The sequence below is a fragment of the Vipera berus genome (assembly GCF_964194415.1).
Source record: "Vipera berus genome assembly, chromosome: 1".
NCBI lineage: Eukaryota > Metazoa > Chordata > Lepidosauria > Squamata > Viperidae > Vipera > Vipera berus.
Genome location: NC_138202.1, coordinates 122,380,341 through 122,405,991, shown reverse-complemented (window position 1 = coordinate 122,405,991; position 25,651 = coordinate 122,380,341). Strand labels below are relative to the sequence as shown.

Sequence of the window (25,651 nt, the reverse complement as noted above, 5' to 3'; positions counted from 1 at the left end):
GTCTAGATTTGCCATGGCTTTCCTCCAGAGGAGCATGTGTCTTTTAATTTCTTGGCTACAATCCCCATCTGCAGTGAATCTGAAGACAATAGCCACCTTAAATTAAAACAAATAGTCCAATTGCTCTCTAAAGCAAAAAAAATTTTTTAAAAAAGCAAACACCACGGAGTCTTCAAGCAAAATATAGGGCATTTAATTATTTTCATGGAACGTAATAACATTAATAAATCCGAAGCGCAAACCTGCACCAAATTTGGCCACTTCAAGTATGGCCAAATTTTAAAGGAACCCAAGAAACTCCGTTAAATCCCCCTATCCTCGTAACGTAACCGCCCTAATTCACCACCTTTATTTCTCGAAGCTGAAGAGGTGGGCAGGGACCGCTCTTTTTCAACCGAGGGCCGGAGGGATTTTTTTTTTTACATAACACGAGGCGTTCCGAAAGACGGGGGTGTGGGGGAAAGCCAACATTTGCGGGCCGGATTGATTAACATTTGAAAGTTTGGCTGCAGGGTGTGTTCGCTTACAATTCACTTTGTTCTCTTGAGGGGTTTTAAAACTGCGGAACGGGAGTTTGCTTTTCCTCTCTTCTTCCCTCCCGCCCGCGCGTTTATTTTCCAGTTCCTAGTCTGGCAAGGATGGTTTTTCTAGATTTTTTTTTTAAAAAAAAGGAATTTCCGAGAAAGCGAAAGAGAGAAATCCACCATGATTTGGACTTCATTTCCTAGAATTTTACATAATATGACTAGCGGATGGCTGGGTATTCTGGGTAATTTGGTAATTTATTGGCAGCAGTTTTATATCAGAATATATTTTAATCGTTCTACTGTTTTCCCTTAAAACATTAGCATAATCCACAGTGGACTGAGAATCAGCGTCTCCACTAGACAATTGACAGTCAAGCTGAAATTAAGTTAATCAAGTAAAAATAGCAAACAGGGGAAAGTCTTTTACTCAAACATCAATTTATCTGGGAGGCAGAGGAGGAAAAAGGCAAACTAAACTCTACAATACATGTGAGGGTCCTGTTGCAGAATTTTTCAAGCAGCCGTGAGGTTGAGCTTGGCTACTGAAGGGAAGAAGCTGAAGACAATCTGTTTTATTGCTTCATAGCAGGCCTTGCCTTGTGCCGAGCTTAAGGCAAAAACAGTTCCTAGGCTTGTCCTGTTCTGTCTTTTAAAGTTGCTTCTCAATCCTTGTTTTTAGCAGGATGCATCGTTTTGGCCCAAAGCTTATGAATCATTTGGACCAGCTCCTGGAGCTTGCCAATTTCAACAGCAGCATTGAAGAAGGTGGGTTGGCTCCAGCTCACTGTCCTTTCATCTCTGTACCCATTTTCTTCCTACCTCACCTCTGAATCTGTTAGCTTTAATGACCAATTTAAATTTAAGCACTATTTGAGGCTCCAAGCCATAAAGCAACTTTATGAACTGTGGCCTTCAACTCCCAGAATTCTTGAGCCAGCCATGCTGGTTCAGGAATTCTGGGAATTGAGGTCCACAAGTTGTAAAGTTGTCATAGTTGCCCACCCCAATGACCTAAAGTAATTGTCTGCCTCTTTCTGTGACCCTGCTTTCTTAAGGCAAGGTAAAATTCTGGGTACATCCTTCTGTTGTACAAGAATGTTGTTGTTTGTCAGAACTCCTTTATGCAACACAGTGCTATGAAAGCAGTCTTCTTCAACCTTAGACCTTGCACCTATGTTAGGATGAAACTTGTGTACTAACTGGGAATTGTGAGTTTACGTAGTGTTTTATGTAGTCTGAACCGAAGAGAAGACATAAAGGATGAACTTTGTCCTAAATAATTCTCTTACTTTTCATAGCTTTGCCCAGTCCATGGAAGATTGGAACGACAAAACAATATTTTCATGCCCCTGAATAATTGGCTGAATTATGGGTACCAGCTTTCTGCTTACTGAATGATCAGAAATTTCAAATTTGGATTGAAATAACTCTGAAGCTGCCCACACTGCATTTTTAAGTATCACTATATCTTTAGATACTTCCTGCGGTATTTTCTTCACTCAAGAACACTTTAACGTTTTATTCTTCCAGCTTTCTTGTTTAAAAGAGGATGGGTGTGGGGAGTGGATATGTTGAAGCACAGAAAGACAGTGTCTAACTGAATCTTTATTAAATATAGGAATGCTTTGGGCCTCAGTGTTGTGACTCAGGGTCAGCCTGTGGGTCCGACAGCCGGCTCCGATGTATCGGAGGACTCAGATGTGGGGGAGGAGGGAAACGAACCGGCTGATGATGATTTGGAGACTTTGCAGAGTCCTCAGCCGGGAACCTCTGCTCAGCTGTGTGAGCCCGAGAGTGCGGAGGATGATGACCCACAGCTGGCCCTGTTCAAGGACGCCCGACGCAGGAGGCAGTCGAGCAGGGACAAACAAAGGAAGGCTATGGGACTCCTCGGGAGGAGGCACAGGGAGACCACGCCCTGAGCTCTCTATAAAAGGAGTGTTTGGGGAGGGGCTGGTTGCTGAAAGCAACTCTTTTGCTTGAGAAGATAAGCTCTTGTGTGTTTACTATTAAATCTTGGCAGAAGCCTTTTAGCCTTGGACGCTTTCCAGTCTCTTCTTTTGATTAGGGGTGCGAGAAGAGGGCTGGTTCAGAACAGTTTGCTTTCAGCCACCCACCCCTTAATACTACGATGGAGCAGCTTCTTGCCGAGAATGCCCAGCTCAACCAGCAACTCACCTTGCTGGCCACTCAGGTGGCACAACTGCAGGCTCAGGTACATGCTGCCCCCCCACCCAGGAGGAAATGTCAGATAGCTATGCCGGATAAATTTGCTGGTAAACCAGAACTGTTTCCTGCCTTCCTGGGACAATGCCAGCTTTATATCAGCGTGAGAGCAGCTGATTTCCCCACTGACCGAGATAAGGTGGGATTCGTGTTGAGCCTTCTGTCGGGAGATGCAGCTCGTTGGGGCACGCCTCTGTTGGCACAGCCTAGCCCTTTGTTGGATAACTTTGGGGGGTTTTGTGACCATATGCGCCTCATGTACGAGGACCCGATTAAGGCGCAGACCGCCACCCGACGCCTGAAAGCTTTGAGGCAGGGTCAGCGCCCTCTACAGGCCTATATCAGCGATTTCCGGCTGCTTAGCCAGGATTCCGCCTGGAATGAGGCTGCGCTCGTGGATGCCTTTCAGGATGGCTTGTCAGAGGAGATGTTGGATGAGCTGGCCCGCGTGGACATTCCCTCAGACCTGAATGGGCTGATCCATCTTTGTCTGCGGATCGATGCCCGGCTGCAGCAGCGTAAGAGTCGCCGTGCCACCCCACAGACCCCTGCCGCCCCTGTTGTGCGTGAGCCCCCAGTCCAGAGGGAGGAGCCAATGGAGCTGGGTGCCGCCAGGTCCCGTCTATCGGTGACGGAAATGGACAGACGACGATCGGAGGGGTTGTGTTTTTACTGTGGGGACCCTGGACATTTGGCTGCTTCTTGCCCGAAGAAGCGTCAGCGGGCGTCAGTGACCAAGCCTGCCCCGAGAAAGTCCCCTGCTTTGCTATCGGGAAACGGCCCGAGCCCGATCTAGACGGTGTGAAAGATCGGGCGACCCACAACGATCACGCCGAGCGACGCCGTTCCGACGGTGCCTGTGAACCTCCACGGCATTTGATTCTGGAGGCACGACTGATCCTCCCTGGCAAGCCAGAGGGGATTCCGGTCCATGCCTTAATTGACTCTGGGGCTACCACTAACTTTATGGATTCGGCCTTTGTGGCCAAATGGGCTGTTCCCCAGTGTCCAGTGGATCCGCCCATGCTTGTGGAGACCATCGATGGTCGAGTGCTCCTGTCCGGGCCTATCACGGCCGCCACGCAACCCGTGTGTATGGCCATCAGTACCCATGTGGAGGCCATTCAGTTCTACGTCACTTCGGATCTGCACTTCCCCGTGGTCTTGGGACTGGCGTGGCTCCGGGCGCATGATCCACAGATCTATTGGTCTCAGAACTTGGTCACCTTCCCAAGTTTGCAGTGCGTGGACCACACCCGCCATATCTGTGCCGGCCAGGTGGAGGGTTCCCCAGGGGTTTCCTTGCCTCCCGAACTGTCCGACTTTGCTGACGTGTTCAGCGAGTCAGAGGCGGACCAATTACCCCCGCACAGGCCCTACGACTGCTCCATTGACCTAGTCCCTGATGCGCCTCTCCCAGTGGGGCGTTTGTACTCCATGTCGGAGCCCGAGTTGGCTGCATTGCGGGACTTCCTGACAAAGAACTTGGCTCGTGGTTTCATCCGGCCCTCGTCCTCGCCAGTGTCTGCGCCCGTGCTCTTCGTCAAAAAGAAGTCGGGCGAGTTACGGCTTTGCTGTGACTACCGGAAACTCAACGCTATCACGGTGCGTAACCGCTACCCGCTGCCCCTCATCCCCGAGCTCTTGGACCGACTCCGGGAGGCTAAGATCTTCACGAAACTGGACCTGCGTGGAGCTTACAACCTCGTCAGGGTTCGGCCGGGTGATGAGTGGAAGACGGCGTTTGGTACTCGCTATGGACATTTCGAGTACACGGTGATGCCGTTTGGCCTGACCAACGCCCCCGCTGTGTTTCAGCATTTTATGAATGACATCTTTCGGGATCTGTTGGACCAGTTTGTTGTGATTTACCTGGACGACATCCTGATTTACTCCCCGTCGCGTGAAGCGCATCATCAGCATCTCCGTCAGGTCCTGCAGCGCCTCCGGAAACATCGGCTGTTTGCCAAGTTGGAGAAGTGCCAGTTCTACCAGGTGACCATTGATTTCTTGGGTCACCGCATTTCTCCTGAGGGCATCGCCATGGAACCGAGTAAAGTTGAGTCGTTGCAGAGTTGGCAACCCCCGCGTCGCGTGAAGGATATTCAGCGACTTCTTGGATTTGCCAACTACTATCGGACATTCATCCCTGGCTTTGCTGCCTTGACAGCCCCCCTCACCCGGCTCCTGCAGAAGAAGACTCGGTTCCAGTGGAACGCCCCCGAACAACAGGCGTTCCAAGCTTTGAAGGACGCCTTCATGAAGGAGCCCATCTTGAAGCATCCTGACCCGCAACGGCCGTTTGTCGTGGAGGCGGACGCCTCCGACATTGCCATTGGGGCCGTGTTGCTCCAGGCAGCGACGCCCAACGGTACCCTTTTCCCTTGCGCGTATCACTCTCGGAAATTGAATCCCTCGGAGCGCAACTATACCATCTGGGAGAAGGAGCTGCTGGCCATCAAGGCGGCGTTCGAGGCTTGGAGGCATCATCTGGAGGGGGCGCGGCATCAAATCGAGGTCCGGACGGACCACAAGAATCTGGAAAGCCTGCAGACCGCTCGGAATTTGAACCAACGCCAGATCCGGTGGTCCCTCTTCTTTGCGAGGTTTGACTTCCGGGTGCGGTACATACCAAGCGGGCACAACCAGAGAGCGGATGCTCTGTCCAGGAAGCCCGAGTACACCCGAGTGGAAGACAAGCTTCCGCCCAGGACCGTGATCCCCGTCGAGTCTTTTGCTGCGGTGCGGGAGCCGGTGGATATACGGGCTCGGATCCGGGAGGCGCAGCAGCAGGAGGCGTGGGTGGCTCAGCGGAAGGAAGAGGTGGGGCCAGATTCGCCTTGGTCGGTCACGGATGGACTCCTGTATTATCGTGACCGGCTCTATGTTCCAGGAGGGCCACTCAGGGGACTCGTCCTCAGCCAATGTCATGATAACCCGGCTGCGGGGCATTTTGGCCTGTTCAAGACTCTGAACCTGGTCTCCCGTACGTTCTGGTGGCCCCGAGTCCGACACGATGTCCAGTCTTATGTCACCTCCTGCGTCCCATGCAGGCAGGCCAAGTCAGCGACAGGGGCCCCGCCTGGTTTACTGCAGCCTTTGCCAACGCCCAAGAGACCCTGGGGGGCTGTGTCCATGGACTTTCTGACGGATCTACCCCCATCCTCCGGCTTCACGACAGTGTTTGTGGTGGTGGACATGTTGACCAAGATGGCGCACTTCATCCCCTGTCGCGGCTTACCGTCAGCTCGCGCCACTAGTCGCATGTTCATCCAACAGGTGTTCCGGCTGCACGGCCTTCCCGATAGAGTCGTCTCCGATAGGGGGGCCCAGTTTACAGCCCGCTTCTGGCAGGAGTTGATGCGGGCGTTGGACATTAAGGTTTGCCTCTCGTCCGCGCATCATCCTCAGACCGACGGGGGTACCGAGAAGGTCATCGGCATCTTAGAGCAGTATCTGCGCTGCTACGTTAACCTGCAGCAGGACAATTGGGTGGACTATTTGGCCATAGCCGAGTTTGCCTTTAACAACTCGCAGCACACCTCCACGCAGATGACACCGTTCTTGGCCAATGTGGGTTATCACCCCCGGTTTTTCCCCCTTTCTCCCGTGGACTCACCGGAGCCGGCAGCGAACGAATTCATGGCGGAGTTACAGGCGATCCATCGGTTGGTGCGACGGCAGCTGGAGAAGGCCAAGGCCGACTACAAGAGGTTCGCCGATCGGTCGAGAAGGGATACGCCTCCACTATCGGTGGGGGATCGGGTCTGGCTGTCCACCAGGAACCTACCATCCACTCGGCCGGCGAGGAAGCTGGACCACCGTTACCTTGGACCGTTCCCAGTCGAGGCCGTCATCAACCCGGTCGCCTATCGTTTAACTCTGCCACGTTCCCTGCGCGTGCACCCCGTCTTCCATCGGTCCTTGTTGGTCCCCGAACAACCGGCTTGTCCACTTCGCCAAGCGGAACCTCCCCCATCAGGACCTCGTGATGGCGACAGCACCCCCGAGTACGAGGTCGCCAGCATCAGGGATTCCCGCTGGCTGAAAGGTCGCTTCCAGTACCTGATCGAGTGGAAAGGGTACGGGCCGGAGGACTTCACATGGGAAGACGCGACCGCCGTTCATGCCCCTGCGTTGGTGACTGCGTTTCACGAACAGTTCCCATCCCGACCGCATCCGGATCGGCAGACCCGGGGGAAGGGCCCTGCGGTGCGGGATAGTGTTGTGACTCAGGGTCAGCCTGTGGGTCCGACAGCCGGCTCCGATGTATCGGAGGACTCAGATGTGGGGGAGGAGGGAAACGAACCGGCTGATGATGATTTGGAGACTTTGCAGAGTCCTCAGCCGGGAACCTCTGCTCAGCTGTGTGAGCCCGAGAGTGCGGAGGATGATGACCCACAGCTGGCCCTGTTCAAGGACGCCCGACGCAGGAGGCAGTCGAGCAGGGACAAACAAAGGAAGGCTATGGGACTCCTCGGGAGGAGGCACAGGGAGACCACGCCCTGAGCTCTCTATAAAAGGAGTGTTTGGGGAGGGGCTGGTTGCTGAAAGCAACTCTTTTGCTTGAGAAGATAAGCTCTTGTGTGTTTACTATTAAATCTTGGCAGAAGCCTTTTAGCCTTGGACGCTTTCCAGTCTCTTCTTTTGATTAGGGGTGCGAGAAGAGGGCTGGTTCAGAACACTCATAGGCTACATGCGTTCTTGGAAAATAATGATTTTGTTGTTGTTGTTGTTGTTAGCTGCGAAGTCATGTCCAACCCATTGCGACCCCATGGTCAACATTCCTCCAGGCCTTTCTGTCCTCTACCATCTTCTGGAGTCCATTTAATCTCATACCTACTGCTTCAGTGACTCCAGCCACCTCATTCTCTGTCGTCTCCTTCTTCTATTTCCCTCAATCTTTCCCAGCATTAGGCTCTTCTCCAGTGAGTCCTTCCTTCTCATTAGGTGGCCAAAGTATTTGAGTTTCAACTTCAGGATCTGGCCTTGTAAAGAGCAGTCAGGGTTGATCTCCTCTAGGACTGACTGGTTTGATCGCTTTGCAGTCCAAGGGACTCGCAGGAGTCTTCTCCAGCACCATAGTTCAAAGGCCTCAATTCTTTGGCGCTCATCTTTTCTTATGGTCCAACTTACACTGCCATACATTGCAACTGGGAAGACCATAGCCTTGACTATATGCACTTTTGTTGACAGGGTGATGTCTCTGCTTTTGCTTTCCTCCCCAGGAGCAAGCATCTTTTAATTTCTTAGCTACAGTCCCCATCTGCAGTGATCCTGGAGCCCAGGAAAATAAAATCTGTCACTACCTCCATTTCTTCCCCATCTATTTGCCAGGAATTGAGAGGGCCCGATGCCATGATCTTGGTTTTCTTAATGTTAAGTTTCAACCCAACTTTTGCACTCTCCTTCTTCACCCACAACAAGAGGCTCTTTAGTTCCTCTTCACTTTCTGCCATTACAGTGGTATCATCTGCATATCTTAGGTTGTTGATATTTCTCATGGCAATCTTAAGATAAATAGGCAGGGTGACAGTATACAGCCTTGCCGGACTCCTTTCCCAATTTTGAACGTTCCCTTCATCTCTCCAATTTTCTTGAAGAGATCTTTGGTCCTCCCTATTCTATTGTTTTCTTCTATTTCTTTGCACTGTTCATTTAAGAAGGCATTCTTATCTCTTCTAGCTGTTCTCTGGAATTCTGCATTCAATTGGGCGTATCTTTCTTTTTCTTCCTTGCCTTTCGCTTCCCTCCTTTCCTCAGCTATTTGCAAAACTTCCTCAGACAGCCATTTTGCTTTCTTGCATTTCTTTTTCTTTGGGATGGTTTTAGCTGCTACCTCTTGTACAATGTTGCAAACCTCTGTCCATAGTTCTTCAGGCACTCTGTCTATCAGATCTAATTCCTTAAATCTATTTGTCACCTCTACTGTATATTCAACAAGGATATGATTTAATTCATACCTGAGTGACCTAATGCTTTTCCCTATTTTCTTCAGTTTAAGCCTAAACTTTGCAACGAGAAGCTCATGGTCTGAGCTACAGTCAGCTCCTGGTCTTGTTTTTACTGACTGTATAGAGCTTCTCCATCTTTGGCTGCAGAGCACATAGTCAATCTGATTTCTGTGTTGACCGTCTGGTGATGTCCATGTGTAGAGCCGTCTCTTGGGTTGTTGGAAAAGAGTGTTTGCTATGACCATCGTATTCTCTTGACAAAATTCTATCAGCCTGTGTCCTGCTTCATTTTGTACTCCAAGGCCAAACTTGCCTGTTATTCTGGTTATCTTTTGGCTTCCTACTTTAGCATTCCAATCCCCCATGATGATAAGGACATCATTTTGGGGTGTTAGTTCTATAAGGTGCTGTAGACCTTCATAGAACCGGTCAATTTCATCCTCTTCAGCACCGGTGGTTGGGGCATAGACTTGGACTACTGTGATATTGAATGGTTTGCCATGGATTCGAACTGAGATCATTCTGTCATTTTGGGGATTGTATCCTAGTATTGGTTGTCCTACTCTTTTATTGACTATGAAGGCTACTCCATTTCTTCTGAGGGATTCTTGCCCACAGTAGTATACCTGATGGTCATCTGAATTAAATTCACCCATTCCTGTCCATTTCAGTTCGCTGATACCTAAGATGTCGATGTTCAGTCTTGTCCTCTCTTGTTTGACCACGTCCAGCTTTCCTTGATTCATGGATCTTACATTCCAGGTTCCTATGGAGAAAAAATCTTTACAGCATCGGACTTTCCTTTCACTACCAAATATATCCACAGCTGAGCGTCCTTTCAGCTTTGGCCCAGTCGTTTCATTCTTTCTGGCGCTACTATTACTAGCCCTCTGCTCTTCCCCAGTAGCATATTGGACGCCTTCCGACCTGAGGGGCTCCTCTTCCAGCGTCATATCGTTTTGCCTTTTGGTACTGTCCATAGGGTTTTCATGGCAAAGATACTGGAGTGGGTTGCCATTTCCTTCTCCAGTGGATCACGTTTTGTCAGAACTCTCTGCTATGACCTGTCTGTCTTGGGTGGCCCTGCATGACATAGCTCATAGCTTCATTGAATTACACAAGCCCCTTCACCACGACAAGGCAGTAATCCATGAAGGGGAAAATAATGATAGATGACTATAAACATAATTCAGAGGGCTGGTGAAGATGGCAAGAAGCAAGCTCATAATTTGATAAATGTGTATTTTGTGATTGGTTGAACATTGTCCATCAGAGCTATTTGGTTGTTCCCCTACTTTGTATGGGCTCCTGCAATTTGCCCTTTGGCCTGGAAAGGATAACAGTACCTATATCAATATAAATAATACATTTATATATTTATATTTAGGCTCTTGCCATTGAATAATTCTTCATTCCTTGGATTCATGTTACAGTGTATTTGTGCTGAATTTCATTAGCCTGATAAACATTCCATTCCTTTAATCTGACCTGGCTGCTTTTTATTGGAATTGTGCATGTTGTTTCTATAGCACTGTTAACTTTTGAGCCTGCATTGAAAACTGACGTTCTGCAGCTGTCTTTCAAGTAGAACAAACTTCAGATTAGCTTTGTTGAGGTTGTACCGTTGGAAGGTACAGCTTTGCAATGGCGGGGTCTCAGCTGTATTGACAATAAGCAGGTGGGAGTCAGGGAAAAGACTAGCGTTGATTTCTGCTAAACTTGTAAATATAATTAATGTGATTACTCCTCAGTTGTTTTAGAATTTTTTTTCCTTCATATACTAACAAATTTAACTGAGTGGCAACTTTTAAAGAGGCTCAGAAGACAGTGACTTGAAATGCTACCTGCAGAGTCTCTGCTATTGCTTCTCCAACTCCCTTTAGGTCCCTCTGAAGCACCAGCTTGGTCAGGTATCTAACTCCATACCTTAGGGCTCCATGCTAACCCCAATGCATGTGGGGGTGTGCAAGAAGTGCAGCATGGGTCGGGCATAGTCCAGGCAGGATGTGCAACATAGTCCTCCTGCAGTAGCAGCTCTGAAACAGGCACAACTTCCTCACATTTCATTCCCTCAGGGGTTCATGGGTTCTGTATTTTGTACACATTCTGTAAGTTAGCCAATGTAAGGTAGCTTGGTTTGAAAATTGTTGCCTGTGAAGTGCTGTTTTGCCCAATGAGACGTTATAGAAACTACAGTTTTAATAGTATATAGATGAGCCAGGTTGATTCTTAAGGGAATCTTACAAGCAGAACTGAAGAGCAAGTAAAGTTTTCCACTATTCTTCCTCATCAATTAGTCTTCAGGTGCTTTCCATTTCTGTCTGTTGGCCATTCCCCCACCATTGGATTTATCCCATCTAATTGGCTGCCAAGTCTACAGTATATATAATTTTTGCTACTTTTCATATTTGTGTTGATCTTTTTTAGTGGTTTTGCTCTTTTCAAGCAATCTTTAGAACAATATCTGGCTCACAGGCAAAAGAATATATACAAAGTGAGAGTATCAGAAAAGATCCTGAGCACCATCTTCTGTTTAAGTCACAGGTGTCAAACTCGCCACGCCACGTGACGTGTCAGGACATATCGCAACTTTTTTCACATTGCTGGAGCTGGGGTTGGTGTGACCTCCACATTATGCAACCAGCCCACAGGCTGGCAGTTTGACACCCCTGGTTTAAGTCAACTTCCATCATGTAAGGTCATTTTTCTAGAGGACGAATAAGTGATCTGAAGCCCTCCAAAGTCAGGCAGCGTGATAAAAAGTAATGGATTGCAGGTGCTATAAATTCAAAACTCCTGAACAGCATCGTATTCTAGCTATTGCAAAATGCTGTAAAGATAGCAAGAAATGTTTTAAGGTGCATGAGAAAGAAGAGGGAATCCAGCAAAGTTCCCTCTGAAGGTCCTGAGATTTCAAGAGAATAGCTGTGTTGGCATGGGCCATTGTTAATTTGGCTCTTTCACAACTTGGGATGATTCTATAGAACAATTAAGCATTGGTGCAAAGACAAGAATGCAACCTCTTGAACAATCTCTTATAAAATATTACTGTCCTTTACCATGGCAGCTGTCAGAACTGGGGCAATTCAATTGGCCCATTAATCAGTGGGCTAAGAGGAGGCTGTTCTAATAGAACTGTCATCATATTATCTTTAGAATCCTGTTGGTGGAGCTTGACAGAAAGTGGTGAGGCACTGTGTTAATTCAAGCATTCTGTGTTATTTTGGGTATAGCATCAGTGCTTCCTGCAAGCAGGTTGGCCAGAATCTAGAAACTCTTTGATTATGTAAGAATGGAGAGAAAAGTACACTTCCTGTACCCCTTTTTTTAATACACAGGAGAACTCATTCTCTTGGTTCATTTTGATATTTCTTATCTTAACACATGTTATTCTTGGGTAGATATAAGATACGTATGTACTTGCAAGGTTTATGTAAACATAGATAATTCTAAGCCCTTGCCATCAAGATCCCAATACTGAACCCATGCATCTCTTCAGAATATCTTCAGATTGCTGAGTGTCTTGAGGAGATGCGCCAGCGATGCTGCCAGCTGGATTGTGATCTGAAGAAGACAAAACAGCAGTTATGTCAATCAAAATCAGAATGTTCTGTGCTGAAGATGAAATTGAAACATGCCCGGAACCAAGTAGAGATGGAAATGAAGAAAAGACATTGGGCAGAAGCTGAGCTGGAAAAGCAGGTTTGTGAATTTTATTCTCTTGTCAGAAACAGCATTCCCACAATGAGAAAACCACTGTGAGTGGAAGAGGTAGGAAAATGAAAAGCATCTCTTCTGACAAGTAATAGATTTTAGGAAAAAAATAGCCCCTTAATCTGAAAACAAGAGTGGACCACCTCTGGCCTTCCAGCTATAATTGGATTTGAATTCTTAATAGCACCAGAAAACGTGGCAATAGAACCATATTTAAGAGTCTGAGGCTAGTGGTTACTATAGTTAACATTTCTACCATATCTCATTCAGTGCATCTGTTGCATTTTTATATTTCTCAAAAAATGTTTTTGTCTAGGACAGGAGTGGGGAAGGATGGCCCTTTTATCACTTGTAGACTTCAGCTCTCAGAATTCCTGAGTCAGCCATGCTGGCTCAGGAATTCTGGGAGTTGGAAGTCCACAAGTCATAAAGGGGCCATCATTCCCCACCTCTGGTCTAGACTAGAGCAACAAGTGTCAAGGTATGAAGACCCCTTGCATTACAACTGCCATGATGCTTCTAGCTTGCCTACAGGTATGGCGGGGGAAGGGGAAAGATTTTGGAATTCATAGGTGGTTTCTATCACGGTGAGAGTCAAGGTCACTGAAGAAATGTTTTGGCGAACAGAGTCGGTTTTCCCATAGCAACCTTTCAAAGACTAATTGGACAAGGTGACCTGAACTGTCTGAGAGGGGAGGGAAGGTTTTACTCTTTTAACTATCTTTTTCCCGCCATATTGCCAGAGCTGGAATTCCTTTTACTGTGCCAGCATGCTATACCTAATAAAGTTGTATGTTAGAGATTGCAGTGTCTCTAGTGCAGACATGTCAAATACAAGGCCCGGGGGCCGGATGCGGCCTGCGAAGTGGTTTCATGTGGCCCGCAAAGCTATCCTGGAAACAGTGAGGGAACGGCCCCCACTGCCTTGGCCCTGGCCCAGAGACCCTCCTTCTGCCAGAGACCCTCAGATCTGTCCCACTCCTGCCCGGGCCCCCATAGGCACCCTTGATGCGAATGATGTAGAGCTGGCCATGCCCATCCAGTAGGCCATACACACTCTAGCCATGCCCACCCAGTAGGCCACACCCACCCTGGCCCTACCCACTCGGCCCCTTGAGGGCAACTGCAATGCTGATGCGGCCCTCAAAGAAATTGAGTTTGACACCTCTGCTCTAGTGGATTCACTTCATTGGCCTTTTCAGCCGGAACCAGGACACAAAGCTGCTCCCATAGGATGACATTTGGAAGGCTCCCCCCTTCTCCCTCAGAAGTCCTCCATGTTCAATTCCCTAGGTTCATTTTCTCTTTGGTGTGCCATACACTGCCACCACATACCTTTTAGGCATACCCCTTCCTCAACATCCTCTCTGCTAATCCCTACTACATTGCATTGGAGCAAACTCCCATACTCTGTATTTTCTAAATTGACAAAAACTTTTCTACCTGGAGAGGGTTAGGGTTTGAGAAGGATGGTGGCATTTCTTCTTTATTTTATTATTATTTTTTTACTACCTGCTGAATTGAGCATTTCTTCTCAGGGCAGAAATGTATATTTCCTGAGAAACAGTTGTCAACCTGGTGAATGCTAGGCAGCTTTGCAGCAGTGAACAGCATCCAAGATAAAAAATCCCTGGCGGGATAGTTCTAAATGTGGTTGGGGTACTCTGATAGATTCAAACAGCCTGCTGTTATCAGAGCAGAAGTAGGAAAGTACAATGTTCGCCCCTCTTGTTTTCTTTTGAGAAAAAGTCCTCTCCAACATGATTTGCTTGTCTTATCATAAATAAATAAATAAATAAATAAATAAATAAATAAATAAATAAATTTCTACCTGCTCTCAAGTGGTCTAAGTTTACCTTTTGTTTGGGTGGCTTTACAAAGGGCTTTGGAATTGGGCTGGTCCTCAATTCTGCCCAAATGGCTCATGTTCCAGACTCCTCCTTGGGAGCTGGTTCAAAAACAACTATGTAGTAGGGAATTCCCAAGAGAAATCTCAGATTCAGATACTTTCCTTTAGTAGAAGGGAATCAACGTGACCTGGGATACTGTCCTAATTAAACTTGAATCCTAGTTTAATCTAATTTATTCTGATGGCTCTGAATAAAACATTGATGTAAAGTTAATGTAATCCTGATCATTCGTTCCTGGTGAGAATAGATAATTAATCTTCTATCAGTGCAAGTCCCGAGAGAACACCCAGGCTTAAACCTTGTTTCAGTTGCCAGATGCTCTCTTGAGCATCATTTCATTCTTTTCACTAAGAGGATTTCTTTGTTCTCTTCTCTCCCAGGAATGCAAACTGCAGCTTATCTATAAATACCTCACGGAGGACCCACAGATCAGTCCCCTCACTGAAGATCAACACGCAGACCTGGCCACTGTTGAGAAGCTGCGTTTCAACCACAGTAGCCCTCTGCCTAGAAAACAGTGAGTGTTAGAAGACCACGCTTCAGTTAAAAGGCTTTGATGTGGCATTCTTGTGCATGCAACCTTACACCAGAATTATGATCCCCAGACCTTCCTATAAGCAATGCAGAATCTGCCCTGGAAAAGTGATATAGTTTGTCTCCATAAGAAACATTGTACATTAAAATACTTGAACTAAATTTGAAGTGTTCCAGTTTGGGATGACTCTGGCACACCTGGTGCTCTGGATGGGGAATGTTTATTTGTCCATCCTCTTCTGGGATTTCTCCAGTTGCAAGCAACATAAAGAAAATTATTGCAATCTGCCCAATGGATGATTGGAACTTTCCACTGGATCAGAGACATGATGGACCATTGAAGAACCTCATTCCCTCTTGCCCATCGTGCAGCCCTGTTCCTTGAGAGTTTTCCAAGTCAGTTATTCCCTTCAAAATCACCAGATATGGGAACTACAGGGAGGTAGGAAGACCATCTGGCATTAGATCTTCCTCTCTGAGATTGGCGCTCCATCTCCAACCCTGTAGAGAGGAATCAAAGTAATTCAGTGCTGCCTGGAATGCTGCAGAACCACATAGAATCGCATTCCAAGTATACTATATATTTTTATAAGTATTAAAATTAATTGTAATGGCTTATCTCCATTCTCTCTGGCACAACTCTGTAATATAAGTACCAGTGACAAAGGAGGGAAATTCAGAGATCAAGAAGGAATAAATTGACACATGGACCTTCTATAGCAGGGGTCTCCAACCTTGTCTTAAAGTTGCCAAGGTTGGAGACCCCTGTTACATAGCATTTGATTAAATTTATAATCAGTTGTTGTGTTTTAGCTTAATAGATTTTTTAAAAATATTTCCCTGGTTTTTCCATGATAGAGGAGAAGCAAGTAGAAATGTACGGGTAGTGCTGCCCACTTTTTGTTAGAAATGTTTGCTTGAATGCATGCGCATAACTGAGCAAGACTTAAAAAAACCACTCAGATATTTTATCTTGGGTCTTCTCAGTATCCTCACTGGATAGATCAGCCAGGGGCCACGCTTTTTTCCTGGATTTCTTCTACGTATCATGAGGAAGAAGGTCTGATTTAAGCATAGATTCTCAGATCTATGATATTGTTCTTTTAAAAAGTATAAATTTATTTTATTTTTATTTAATTTAATTTCTATACCGCCCTTCTCCCGAAGGACTCAGGGCGGTGTACAGGGCAATACAATAAAAATACAATATACAAAAGTTAAAAACAAAATTAAATACTGCAGCCCAAATCCAATAAATTAGTACAATAATATTTAAAATACCCCGAAAGCCATCAGACCAGGCCAGCTTGTTCAAATAAGTATGTTTTTAGGTCACGTCGGAAGGAGCGAAGGTCAGGAGCCATCCGGAGCTCAACCGGTAAACGGTTCCAAAGGTCTGGCGCGTCCACAGAGAACGCCCTCCCCCTGGGGGCCGCCAGTCGACACTCTTTGACTGACGGCACCCTAAGGAGGCCCTCTCTGTGGGAGCGCACTGGACGATGGGAAGTTGATGCTTCTGTCTCCCCCAGAATCCTGGAAAGAAAAAAGCTGGGTAGCCATTTGTCAGGAATGTTGTAGTAGAAGTTCCCTGCCCTGAATTTGGGGGGTGGGGGTTAGTAGCACTATTCATTGCATTTTATCATTCTGTAATTATCATTTGAGCTGTGCTTAAGTGGGACTGGGAAAACAAATGAAACCTAGCTAGATACTCATTTTGCATCCATTCTGATGTACTTTCCCAGGGGGATGTGTGCAACAGAAGAACCTGATACCTCAATTCTATCTGCCATCAGTTTTGACCATGCAGACAAGGAAGTTGTAAGTTTCATGCCTTTCTTTCAAGCTCAACATGGGAGAAGTAAAAGGGCTTGCCAAGCTTTTCAGAGTTGGAGAAATGTGTTAGAAGCAGGTCTCCTGAGAAATCATTATTCTGTTCAAATGTTCATTGACAAGGTAGCACGTAAGGATTCCTTCCAGTAGGATATCAGAGCCTACAAATGGATCACAAAGAAAATGCACAAGGACACTTTAATGCAGCTAATGCAGTCCACTGTATTGCACACAGTGAGTGTCATTATAAAAAAATTTGCTTTTTTTCCTCCCTTTTTTGTTGTGTTCCAATACACACAAAGGGAATAAACCTGTGTATAGCAAAACATGTGTTCCTGCAATACTTTTCTGTGAGAAATACTTGATTTTCTGGAAAAATTTCTGGGGTGCCAACAATTTCGAGCATGACTGTATGTGATGTGTGAAGAGAAGAAGACTAGCAACACAAAATTAAAGGATTGATTCTGCCACAAAAACATTCATCGGCAGTTGTTCATAGATTTTTCATGGATTAAACAGGGAGCAAAGTTTCTTACTGCATTCCATGAGCAAACACATCCATGCATGAAAGCCTGGATCCAGCCACTAAACTGCCTGATGTGTGTGGCCATAATTTTTATTATGTGTTGCATTTCATTTCTTTCTGACCTCTGGTTTCACTGTTCTACTCCCAACTATCTCAATCATTGCCTCTGGTGTGGAGAGATTTTTCTTCTTCTCAAGATAGCACCAGTGCATTTGATAAAGTAGATGGTTATCTGCAGTCTTTTGTAATCATTGTTGTTATGTATGGTACTCAAGTCCCAGCAACTCTGAGTGGTTCAAGTCTTTGATGCCACAAGACTTTGGTGTTGGGGGAAAGCAAATTAACAAGGTTGAAGGCTTTTGTGTGGCTCTGCTTTTTACCGATTTTATTACCGGGAGTGAATATCATTTTGTTGCTCCATGCCATACTTCTAGATGTCCCTGGACACAACCATTCATGGGTCCTGCTATTCCCTTTTAGGAGATAGAGATTTGACATAGTCAAGGTCTGGGTTGAAATTGACAAGAGTCTGCCAGATTTTCTTCCAGCTTGGGAAGGAGGTTGCAGGTGCAATAGAACAGGAGTCCCCAGCCCCCAGTCCATGAACCAGCATTGGTCCGTGGCATGCCAGCAACCAGTCTGCACAAACAAGCAAAGCCCCATCCGCAGGATGCAGGCAATACGCAAAACCACACCCCCTCTGGTCTGCGGAAAAACCTTTCTCCACTGCACCAGTCCCTGATGCCCAAAAGGTTGGGGACCTCTGCAATAGAAGGCCCTGGTGTGAAATATGAGGGCAATTCAGAAATAAACCTCCATTTGATTATCAATGACAGAAACTCGCAGATACAGAACTTTTATTATACAGATTAGAAAACTACAACTTTACATTACTTTTTGACATAATCGCCATTCAAATTGAGGCACTGGTCATAACGTCTTACAAGGTTTGAAATTCCTTCTGCAAAAAAAATCTCCCACCTGGGAATAAAGCCACCCTGTAACAGGATCATGAAGTGCATTGTTATCGTTGAAGCAATGTGATGCAAGCCACTGTTTCATGTACCTGAAGAGGTGGTAGTCGCTCGGCACCAAATCTGGGCTATAGGGGTGTATGTGTGTGTGTGTGTGTGTGTGATCAAAAACATCCCAACTGAACTGCTTCAAAAGTTCTTGGGTGCATCTGGCGGTGTGCAGGCGAGCATTATTGTGAACCAACACCACACCAGAAGTCAGCATGCCCCGAAGCTTGTTATGGGTGGCTCAACTGAGTTTTCATAATGTTTCACAGTAGACTTCTGAACTGATGGTCATACCACACTCCATGAACTTCATTGCTGACAACAAATAGATAGCCACTTCTTGTCTCATTGTGCACATTAGTTCATCCATCTTTAAACATGCGACACCATTGATGTACGACATCTTCACTCATCACGTTTGGTCCATAAACATTACATAGTTTGCAAAGAATCGCAGCTGCTGAAAGTTTTTCCACACACAGGAAACGTATTATTGCACACACTTCACATTTGGCGGGCTTTTCTATGGCAGGGTTCATTTTCAATTGATCTAGCGGACAAGTCAACTGCAACACAACCTTCTCCTTCCACTCCTCACTGCCTACTGAGTTACTGCACAGGGCGCTATAGGATGGGCGTCGCTATCCCTGCCTATTTCTTGCACATGCTCAAATGGAGGTTTATTTCTGAATTGCCCTCCTAGAAGAAAGTATACTTGTGCTCCCGATACATTGTCTCTGTGATCTGTCACTTGGTCGATTTCTGAGATCTACTTTAAAGACTGATAGATCTGTCTCCAACAAGAGTCCATTTGATTGATGGACTCAAATAGTGGGGCAGAAGATTGGCATGGTTATCAGGTTCTCTGTGCCTGCAAGCTCCCTCCCACTTCATTTCACACCCCACCTCTATCCGTTGACTAATCTGCTAGGCTAAATGTTTGGACTGGGGTTTACCTGCCTTCCAGAAAATCTTATTCGGGAATAGTTCAAGTGCAGGCTGCTGACACAGACCGTCTCTGAACCAGGAAGTTCTCACTTAGGCACCAAAGCCTCCCTGTTAAGCACCTGCCCATGTTTGCCCAAGTCTATCTCACTATATATTAAGGAGAGTGATTAGTGGTGATTTCTGCTACTGACTGGTGATGCTATTTGGGGCAGAAAACAAAGCCAGAGGAATATATACCAATCACTAACAATACATTGTCTTGCATTGTAACACAACTGTAAAGAATTGCCTATAAGTCTGGTTCCTAAAGTAGTTTAGAGGTTATCCATTACAGAAGTGCAGATTATACTGATGCAATTCAGGAAACTGCAGGAATTCCCATTAACGTGGCCATGAGGAGGATCCTTTAGTCTACATGTAAGGGAAAGAATCTGATCTGGGAAGTTTGCTACAGTGCTTGATACTAATTATGATTCTAATCTCCAAAATCCATTGCACTGCCAATTCTGACTCAGATCTGTATCAAAGTATGTGAAATATGGTGATACGATGATCCAAATCTTTCTCCCTTTGAATGTCAAATAACTTAGCATGTATCTATTGAAAAAATAAGGGAAAAGACTAAGGATGGGGGGGGGGGAAAGGAAGGTTGGTGGAAGAATTTTTCTTATGAGCCAGTGATGTCAGGAATGGGAAAGCAATTTTAATTTCAAATCGATTTACTTGAATCCCATGCTTGCAATTTCCAGTATACTTCATTGTATAGTATGGGTTACGTTTAACAACATAATTTTAATGTAAGCTGCCAAACTGAAATGAAATAAATATTACTATACTATTCAAAACAGTTACTATTCCAGACAGTAAAATTAAAACAATTATTTATTGAGGCTTCTAGAATGTGTGTGATGTGTGCTAAATTAAGCCCCACCTATGTATGTTAGCCATTGGAAGCAATTTGTGCCAGTGAAAGTACCAGGGAATTGATATACGTCTGAGGTGGTAGGTAGCTAGAGTCTTCTTCTGCTTCCAAAATGCTGCATATATGGTGTAAAACAAAATTTGAAGGAGGAGGAAGCCTGCAAACTCAAGTTTAGAAATGATTGTTATTATAAATAACTTGTGAATAACATATTTCCATGTCCTCCCTTAAGCTTCTTTTTTTTTGTTCATTTGTCTTCAAGGATGTAGGGATGATCAGATCTGTCAAAAGCAAAAACAGAGTGGTAAGTGAAGATGCCATGGCAAAACATTTATTTGTTTGTTTGTCTTGTCTCCTGCCACAATCAAACAACTCTCAGCAGCTTACAAATGCACTATTGCTAGACAGGGGGAGGCAGAATTTTGTACATGTGTGTAACCACAATGTTTTTAACTTCAAATGACTAAATTAGTTGACTTCAGTAAGGCATTCAACAAAGTAGAGCACAACCTACTTCCTGGAAAGCTAGAAAAAAAGTAGGATAGATAGCATCACCATTAGATGGATTTGAAACTGGCTGACAAACTGTACTCATTGAGTAGCCCTTATTTGTACTACGTCTACATGGAGGGAACTAAGCAGTGGGGTACTACAAGATTCTGTCTTAGCCCAGTACTTGTCAGTATCTTCATAAATGACTTAGATGAGGGAATAGAAGGGGAACTTATCAAATTTGCAGATGATACTAAGCTGGAAGGAATAGCCAACACCCTAGATCAGGGGTTGGCAACCAGAAAAAGCAAAAGAGCCACTCGGAACCGGTTCCATCACATACACAAAAAAGTGGGAGCCTCAAAAAATGCGTGTGCGTGCATCCACGCACGCGTATGCGCAAAAAACAAAATGTTTTGTGCATGTGCAAAACGGGAGGCACCTGCGCGGCGATGGGTCTCCCTGGCGACGGGCGCTGGGTTGCAGCACCGCCTTCAGCCCGGGCGCCGTCAGAGCCACCCCCGGGACCTCCAAACCGCCGCCCGTTCGGAGAGGTGCGTGCGTACCACTTCCCGTTCGGAGAGGTGCACGCGCACCGGGTGACTGGGAGCCACAGGAGACGGCTTAAAGAGCCGCATGCGGCTCCGGAGCCGTGGGTTGCCGACCTGTGCCCTAGATGATAGGCTCAAGATCCACATGGATCTTGACAGACTTGAACACTGGGCCCTATCAAACAAAATTAAATTCAGTGTAGAGAAAAGTAAAGTCTTACACTTAGGTAAGAAAAGTGAAGACTAAACATATAGATTGAGTGAAACCAGACTTAATAGCAGTAACTGTGAGAGGGATTTTGGAGTCTTAGTGGACAATCAATTAAATATGAGCCAACAGTATGCAGCAGCATCCAGAAAAGCTAGTGCAATCCTAAATTGCACTAACAGAGGGATTCAATCAAAATCACATGAAGCACTAATACCACTCTATAAAGCCTTAGTAAGACCACACCTAGAATACTGCAACCAGTTTTGGTCTCCACACTATAAAAAAGATGTTGAGACTCTAGAGAAAGTGCAGAGAAGAGCAACAAAGATGATTAGGGGACTGGAGACTAAAACATATGAAGGGACGGTTGCAGGAACTGGGCGTGGCTAGTCTAGTGAAGAGAAGGACCAGGGGAGACATGATAGCAGTGTTCCAATATTTGAGGGGCTGTCACAGGGAGGAGGGGGATCAACCTATTTTCCAAAGCACATGAAGGCCAGACAAGGAATAACGGATGGAAAGTGATCAAGGAGAGATTCAACCTAGAAATGAAGGAGAAATTTTCTGACAGTGAGAACAATCAACCAATGGAACAGTTTGCCTTCAGATGTTGTTTCATCACTGGAAACTTTCAAGAAGAGACTGGGCTGCCATCTGCCAGAAATGATGTAGGGTCTTCTACTTGGGCAGAGGGGTGGGGATGGACTAGATGATCTATAAGGTCCCTTCCAACTCTATTATTTTAATCATAATTTTAATTCAAATCTCTGAAAAGTTTGACATCTACACCAATTTTTTTACCTAACAATGTTTTGTGGGATAAAAGAAACAAAATGTTTATACTTCCCTGTAATAAACTCACGTGGTTCTCATGCTTATAGGGTTTTTTTTTCTTTCCATCCAGAGTTTCTCCTTGGCTCCCCTGGTTCGGCCAGCAGTAGCAGCCAAGCACTCACAGTCTTCTGAAACATTTACTAACAGCGTACGTATCTGTCAATGATGCATGAATGAGAAGGTATCCAAGATGCAGACTGCTAATTCTTGCCATTACCAACTTAAGCCTGTTATTTCATTGAATAGCTGTGCAAAGAAATTAGATAATGTGATGTTGCAAAGCAGGGATTTAAATATGACATCAAATAAGGTAAGGGAGGCTCAAGTGAAAATGATAGCCCACTTAACTCCTGAATGGTAAGATCACTAGGCTATAAAGCCCATCTTTCAGCATCAAGCTTGGTGATTGGTTCATTCTTAGCAGCCCATCTGGGGTCTTCTGCAGTGTTCCTCTGGCAACCATGTGGTCTATCCCGATAAGAGCTTTGTGCTTCCTCCAAGATAATCCAAGAGCTGTTTATGGTTCTTATCAACCAGGTTCCTCTTCTCTACTCAATCCACTCAATTTAGACACATATATGTTAGTTTGGGCCCTACTTCTTTGTTTGGTCAGGTCTAATTGTGTCATTACCTGCACATACACGTTGTAACAACCTTGCCTTCTTTATTTGGAAAAGTTGAGCTATGCAACTTGCAACTTGTGCAACTATGGCCTGCAAGCCTATACATCTTACTGATTAAATTAAACCCAGTCCTGTATTTCTGTCCATGTGAAATCTGATATGTATATAAGGATCTGCATTCCAGTTTGAAGAGATTATTGTCTGTTCCTTTTTTCACGTATCTTCCTTCTTTCCTTTCCTCTATTCCAATTCTTTCTAGGTGAAGGAATTACCTCTGATGACCTTGAAGTCTAGAGCCATTGGTGGCAGACGAAGCCTTGCTCACAGTTTATCACCCAACGCTCTAGCACCCAATTGTCAATCCCAGCTAAATAGTTCAATTTCCATGCACTCAGGTGTCCATTCCCCTTCATTTCCTTGGGGTGGGGGGTTGTGGTAACCCATATTGAAATTGAATAGATTAGTGAAAGCGTATTGTCAGAACGTTTAACAATTATGCAAGAAAGTTACTTCCTTCCTCTCATCTGTATACTGTAGCCATGAATGAGGTAATGGCAGCATGTGAAAGGGCAGCCTTATAATCTCTTATTGTTTAGGTGTAATTCAGGGCAGTTGCATTCATGGGAGAGGCCCTGTTTACTCTCTGCTTTCCTTCTACTGTTCCCCCCCCCCTTTTAAGGAAGAAAGTGAGGCTGAGCTAGAGGCAGAGAAACGGGGATCCAAACTTGAAATCATATCTGTGACTGGATTCAGTCATTCAGTATGTCATTCAGTCACGAGTTTATTTGCTTGTCAGTGAAAAAGTGTGTTGTGTGAACCCTGACCTTATGGGTTGTAAACCCAAGGTTGTAGTTTAGTGCAGTGTGTAAGCTCTGCTTAAGAGTCAGTCTCCAGTAACAATTTCAAGTGTAAAGTTTTTGTTCTCTTAAGAATTTTGCAACTTCAGTGACTATATATAGGAGGAAAGGGTTGGTGGCTTGGGTCTCCTTCCTGGGCACCCTCACCGATGGGATCCTGGACTTCATATGTATGTTGAGATCTTGCCAAATATTCAGTCTGCCCTCTCGCTCCTCTGCTGCTTGGCAGGTTAATCGTCCTTGTGTTCCCTGACTTAGTGCTCAAGGGGAAGGTTGAAGGTTGGTATATATACCTCATGCTAAATGTGGATCTTTTTCTTTACAGAGCTCACTTCTGTCTGGAATAGCACTGATGCATCTGGTGGACAAAATAGCCATGTTGGACGCAAGGCCATTGGACCTACCTCAGAGGGAACTATTGGTGCCTTCACTCATTCATCAGGAATGCCACCACTCCAGCAACACCAATTTGCTTCCAAAATGGTAATCACTTATTTTAAGAATAAAAAACAAACTACTTATTACAATGCAGAATTAGAGTTTCTGACGTGAATTTACAATTAAAAAGGTAAAGGTAAAGGTTCCCCCGCACATGCGTGCTAGTCGTTTCCGACTCTAGGGGCCGGTGCTCATCTCCGTTTCAAAGCCGAAGAGCCAGCGCTTGTCCGAGGATGTCTCCGTGGTCATGTGGCCGGCATGACTAGACGCCAAAGGCGCACGGAACGCTGTTACCTTCCCACCGCAGTGGTCCCTATTTTTCTACTTGCATTTTTACGTGCTTTCGAACTGCTAGGTTGGCAGAAGCTGGGACGAGTAACAGGCGCTCACTCTGCTACGCGGCACTCGGGATTCGACCCGCCAAACTGCCGACCTTCTGATCGACAAGCTCAGCGTCCTAACCCACTGAGCCACCGCGTCCCTGAATTTACAATTACTTGAAGGTTAATGTTTGAACTAAGCAAATCAGTATTTAGTGACTGGGATGTGGTTGCTTTTCACTTAGAAAAATTGCTATGACGCCCCTGGCTGTGTTCAATTAAACCTTTCCCCCACCCTTAGCTTCTCGTAGAACCCCCCACCCAGTCTGAAAAACCTGGACTAGATTATTACAATCATTCCAGGTTGTCTCTATACTAGCATTTTTTGAAGGGAAAATGTCTACTCACTTCCAGAACTGCACAGCTAAGGTAACGTTAGCTTGGCTTTAAGACCTGTGTGTTTTGTTACTTCAGGGGTAACTTAAGGATTGCTCAGAAGTAAGCTTCACCTAGGCTTTCCTTTGACAGCTTTCTCCAAAGTGTAGAGAACACAAAGATTCTGAGATTTCGAAGAAAGGTAATATTGGGCTGAAGAGCAAGGTTACAGTTTAGATATGTCTATTTTTAGAAATAGCCAGAGCTGTAGAGGCCCAATGTCGTCGTCTTTTTGCTGTGCTGTGTTCATCTTCTTTCTTCCTTCTCTTGCTTGTCCTCTGGCCAAGGTGATTCGCCTGGACTGGTGTGTCGTGTGCAAATCCCGGCTTTGCTTTGGGAGGATGGCGCTTAAATGTCGCTCATGTCAGCTTCTAGTACATCCAGAGTGCAAGGAACACTGTCCCTCACAGTGTGTGCCAGGTGCCCACTCCAGAGTGAAAGAGGTGAGGAAACTCATAAAGTGGCAAAGTCATCCTCAAGTCAAATTTAATTTCTAGTGGTGATTATATGACCTCTGCAGTTGAACTCTGCAGATATCTTGGCAATAATGTGGAAGCCCTTTACCAGGGATGATTTCTTTTTTTTTTTTTCAACAATCTGCTTAATTTTTCCTAGAACTTCCTGGTGATCTTCAGTGCCATGATTGTTTAGCGTTCCTTGAGATCAGCCAAGGTCAGCTAAGTGCTGCCACCTGATGGCACAACAACAGCATATCTTTAAATTTGTTTTTATTTCCCCAACCCCTCCATTTGGAGGGGAGGCATTGCCTAGGTCAGG

General features: G+C 45.6%; 1 protein-coding gene across 1 annotated transcript in view; it reads left to right on the top strand.

Annotated features, from left to right (window-relative positions):
• Positions 1 to 1,210: 1,210 nt before the first annotated feature.
• LOC308660108 (rac GTPase-activating protein 1-like) overlaps positions 1,211 to 25,651 on the top strand; it is a gene marked incomplete at its 5' end in the record, with an annotated part of 55,202 nt that continues 30,761 nt past the window's right edge. Inside the window, 5 exons of the mRNA XM_081314328.1 lie at positions 1,211 to 1,292; positions 12,207 to 12,409; positions 14,712 to 14,848; positions 24,029 to 24,164; positions 25,162 to 25,317. Of these exons, the coding sequence (XP_081170454.1) occupies positions 1,211 to 1,292; positions 12,207 to 12,409; positions 14,712 to 14,848; positions 24,029 to 24,164; positions 25,162 to 25,317 (714 nt within the window). The remainder of the gene's footprint in view (positions 1,293 to 12,206; positions 12,410 to 14,711; positions 14,849 to 24,028; positions 24,165 to 25,161; positions 25,318 to 25,651) is intronic.